The sequence below is a fragment of the Hordeum vulgare genome, chromosome 4H (genome assembly GCF_904849725.1).
Source record: "Hordeum vulgare subsp. vulgare chromosome 4H, MorexV3_pseudomolecules_assembly, whole genome shotgun sequence".
In the NCBI taxonomy this organism is placed as follows: Eukaryota; Viridiplantae; Streptophyta; class Magnoliopsida; order Poales; family Poaceae; genus Hordeum; species Hordeum vulgare.
Genome location: NC_058521.1, coordinates 590,877,908 through 590,882,062, shown reverse-complemented (window position 1 = coordinate 590,882,062; position 4,155 = coordinate 590,877,908). Strand labels below are relative to the sequence as shown.

General features: G+C 44.5%; 1 protein-coding gene across 1 annotated transcript; it reads left to right on the top strand.

The window, feature by feature from the left end:
* The first annotated feature begins 336 nt into the window (after window positions 1–336).
* On the top strand, window positions 337–3,881 carry LOC123449826 (sphingoid long-chain bases kinase 2, mitochondrial). The gene is made up of 12 exons (XM_045127166.1): window positions 337–588; window positions 684–760; window positions 924–977; window positions 1,081–1,140; window positions 1,223–1,300; window positions 1,448–1,494; window positions 1,589–1,629; window positions 1,920–2,004; window positions 2,185–2,299; window positions 2,401–2,523; window positions 2,601–2,701; window positions 3,287–3,881. Exons 1-12 carry the CDS (start codon window positions 432–434, stop codon window positions 3,414–3,416), a joined length of 1,068 nt encoding a protein of 355 aa, XP_044983101.1. The 5' UTR covers window positions 337–431; the 3' UTR covers window positions 3,417–3,881.
* Window positions 3,882–4,155: the final 274 nt, after the last annotated feature.

Sequence of the window (4,155 nt, the reverse complement as noted above, 5' to 3'; positions counted from 1 at the left end):
ATTCATCTTTCTTTCATACTAGTACTAATCTGGGTTAAAGATGAAACTGAATGTTACTTGCCCGTTTCTTTACACGTATTAAATCTACATGAAAGCGTGTTAAAATAGAAGACCTATGAAATTTTAAACTGCACGTTTATAAGGTAAGATCATCTTTGTTTATATCGTAACTATAAATTTCTAGATTATAAATATTTTTTATAAATTAAAAACGTGTGATATATTTTTCTTCCGTTGTAACGCACGGGTCCTTTTGCTAGTGTCATCGTATAATAGTGGGCAGATCTACCTTCGATGTCTTAAAAACACGAACACATGGAAAACCTGCTTTGTCCATAAGAAGACGTACTTCAATAAGCGGCGCCTTTTTGGTCTCGCATCCCTCGTGCGTCTGCCTGCACAGTCAAATCGGGAAAAGCAACGGCGACGTCATGTCCTCGCCGGCGACGCCGAGGCCGGCGATACTCCGGCCGCGCGCCTCGCTCAGCCGCTCCCAGTTGGGCGCCGTAAGCCTCGCGTCGGACCACGCCTCCGCCACGGCCTCCCCCGGCCGCCGCCGCGACTTCGTCTTCGTCGTCAACCCCTCCGGTACGCCCCTCCTCTAGCCTCCCCCTCCCCCCTTCCCCCCGGCCACCTATTTCTACTCTAAACGCCGTCCGCGCCGCGCGGATCCCGCTGTGCAGGCGCCAATGGCCGGACGGGCAAGCAGTGGAAGCAGCTGCTCCCCCTCCTCCGCACCCGCCTCGCCGACCAATGCAACGTAAGCCTCTGAGAGCTCGTAGATCCCGGCAGACCACCTCACACCACAACCGCAAGTTATGGTTGCCGTGCCAGACCATGCTTGGGCTCAGATCCGCTGGTAAATAACTCGGCGATCTCACTGAATATTTTGCTTTGTGCCTTCGTGTGTATCGGGCGATCAGATTTGCGAGTGCATCACCTCGGGCCCGTCGCACGCCATAGATGTCACGAGGGAGGTGTGTGCCTGGCTCCATATCAAATTCAATCATCACCTGTTAATTTTCCCACTATGGGGTTCCCACTGTTCTCTGAACACTGGCCCTGTTGTGCGTGCCTTAGGCTATAAAGGATGGCGCTGATGCTGTGATCGCCGTTGGCGGGGATGGGACGCTTCATGAGGTATTTGTGTGTCGCGTGTTGGTACGATATTGGTGCAAATTGTTGGCATTTCCCGCAATTGATACCGGAAGCACATGTGCAGGTGGTGAATGGCTTCTTTTGGAAAGGAAGCCCAATCCGGGCTCTAGATCGAGGGCCTGATCACTTGACGGCGCTTGGTGTGAGTACCATACCTTGTTTGCTTTGCTAAAAAAAGAAAAGAGATCGCCCTTTTTGTCTTTTGATGAGACATAACTGTTAGTGTGTTATGTAATGTTTACGCACTGGAATTTGTTCGATAGTGAAGCACCTTGTTTATCTTTCGCAGCTCATTCCACTTGGAACTGGCTCAGACTTTGCTAGGACATTTGGCTGGTAATTATGTTTTCATTCTTGTATGATCTAAATATGTCCTTGTGGTTTGGTAGCCTCTATTTTCACTGGAACATGTTCTTGTTTGTTAAACCAGGTCAAATGATCCCCATCAGGCGATTGATCGAATTGTGAGAGGTTTCTTCCTTGCTACTCTTTGTTCCCATATAGAATCTATGTTTATTCTTTCTCTGTTATCAAGTTAAGTACACGAAGATATAGTAACCGGATTAAACTAATTCATCATTGCGGATAGCTATAACAGATGATCAAGTTCTAGCGACTCTAATTTCAACATTTCAATGACTACTTCCCCATTTTTGTGAAAATCATGAAACCAAGATCAACATGATCATATAGTTGTGTACTCAGACTCAGTGGAATTGTATGCCCAACGTCTCAGACTCACAGGTAAACATTTTCTGCAGGAGTTAAATCAAAACTAGACATTGGCATGATGGAGGGTCCAAATGGAGACCCACATTTCTTTATTAATGTTGCTGACATCCATCTGTAAGTGAATAATGATAATTTGAAACATCAAATTTAATACTCCCTCCGTTCATTTTTATAAGACGTTTTAGAAAGCTTGCTTTGTACTGTTTTGGGCAGTGTCTGAATGTCTAAAACGTCTTATAAAAGTGAACAGAGGGAGTATACATGTTGGAAATTTTAAAATTACTACTCCCACAGGAGTGCCAAGGCAGGTTATTTTGCTTCTATGTACAAGAGGTTTGGCAACTTATGTTATGTTCTGGGAGCTCTAAGAGGCTTTTGGGGACATACTAATCGAGATTTGAGAATAAAGGTGAGCTTTTATGTACGTTTTGCTTCCAAGTGAGTTGCACTATACAGTTTTTTCTGCCCATGTAATTTTGAACCTCTGCAATCTGATAACACAAATAATAGGTAAATGGAGGTGAATGGAGAACGGTTGATAAAGTCACTGCTCTATGCGTAGGAAATGCCAAGTACTTTGGTGGTGGCATGAAGATTACTCCAACAGTTGATCCTTTTAGCGGTGACCTTCAGGTGCCTAAGCCAGTCAAAATTAATTTACAATTTAGAGTAAATGGCATGCTTGTAGTAATTTGTAAGGTGTTTTACAGGTTGTTATTATACAAGATTTCAAGTGGTGCAGTTTTCTTCTTAAGCTACATAGGCTGTATGGAGGCACACACTTAACGGTGAATGGTGTGTCATCAATAAGGTAAACAACACATCGGGTTTTCTTAAGGTTCTTGCACTTGAGAGTGAAAAGGTCATTACAATGTAAAGTGATTCTGTGAACTTGGATGATGTTCCTTTTGTACAAGTTTTACCTGCATGGAAAACACACAGATACTGCAGAAAGCATATTGCTTTTTATGCTCCCAAGGAAGGTAGTTTGTCCCTTGGAATGTCTGAACATATCAGCCAACCTCCTAACACATCTTTATGTTGATGGATTACTCTAGTATTTCTTAACATTCTTCATTAGTACTACTTGCTATAATATCTTAATGTTTGGCAAAGGTCCAAAAGTTTGGTGTGTGTTTTTCTTGAGCAATATGTGAGCCCTCTGACTGTTTATGTAAGAACTAGCCAAACACAAAATTTGTTTTTATGGAAGCGCGTGGGTAACGCGAACATGCTTTGCTAAGCGCATTTGGTCAGTTTTCAGAACACTAATTCCACCAGTTGAAGCAGTAATCATTGTTCTAATTTCAGAAGTGTTTCGGAAACGCAGCAAGCACGGTTTAATTCAAAAATCATGATAGATTTCTTCATATAACAAACAATATTCTTATTGCAGAGTTCAATCAATTGAAGTGGCAGAGGTGGTGCCTAACGGCGACGTCTTTGTGCAATCTGATGGGGAGCACTTCGGTTTTCTCCCGACCAGATTCTCGGTTCTGCCTGCCGCAGTAGATTTCTTCAGCTAGACCGCTGTGCCGTTTCTTCCTGTTGGATTTCGACGATGGACAGAAGACGCATGATCCTTCGCCGACCCGCTTCTGTTCACCTGGTCGATTTCTTCTGCCATAGATCACGACGCCTCCCGTTTCATACACTAGCTTAAGAAGGCACGGCGATCGGGTTGCTCCACTCACTCGTCTTCTGGCAGGTAGTAAGTAGATGAAACAAATTACTGCTGTGCGGCAGCCACCCACCATGTAATTTCTCTGCATGTACACCAGTATGCGGCTGCAGCAGCTGAGTCGTCGATGTTCAAAGACAAGCTGTAGTAGAATCACAGCACAGCGGACGAGCCGGCACGAGCGTAAATTTCGCAGTAGTTTCTTCATCAGCCATGCAAAGTACCGCGTGCAATAATGTGGCTGCTTCTTGTTCGAACAACTGAAATGCCTGCACATCCAGTGTCAAGTTGATGCATTCCCAACCTCCAAGGCAAGTCTTTGTGCATTTATATATATGTAGTGGTTCTTTTGGCGGGTTGAACTGGTGATTTGATTCCGTGGCATCTTATCTGTAAACCTGGGCCGAACGCAGTCTTTGTTGTGAAGCGATTCTCTGACAGAATCTCTTTGCGTTTGTTCCTCTCGTGCCACGCAAGGAATACTGTGACCTGACCCGTTGCTTGGAAATCCAACTGCCCATTGATAATGGGGGTAAAGTATAGTAGTACGTACTACTCCACTAGCGTGCCCCCTGTTGCCATGG

Coding starts and splice junctions, on each gene's coding strand:
- LOC123449826 (XM_045127166.1), top strand. CDS start 432: ATGTCCTCGCCGGCGACGCCGAGGCCGGCGATACTCCGGCCGCGCGCC. Junction 761..923: donor GCCTCGCCGACCAATGCAAC/GTAAGCCTCTGA, acceptor TCGGGCGATCAG/ATTTGCGAGTGCATCACCTC. Junction 1,630..1,919: donor GATTGATCGAATTGTGAGAG/GTTTCTTCCTTG, acceptor CATTTTCTGCAG/GAGTTAAATCAAAACTAGAC.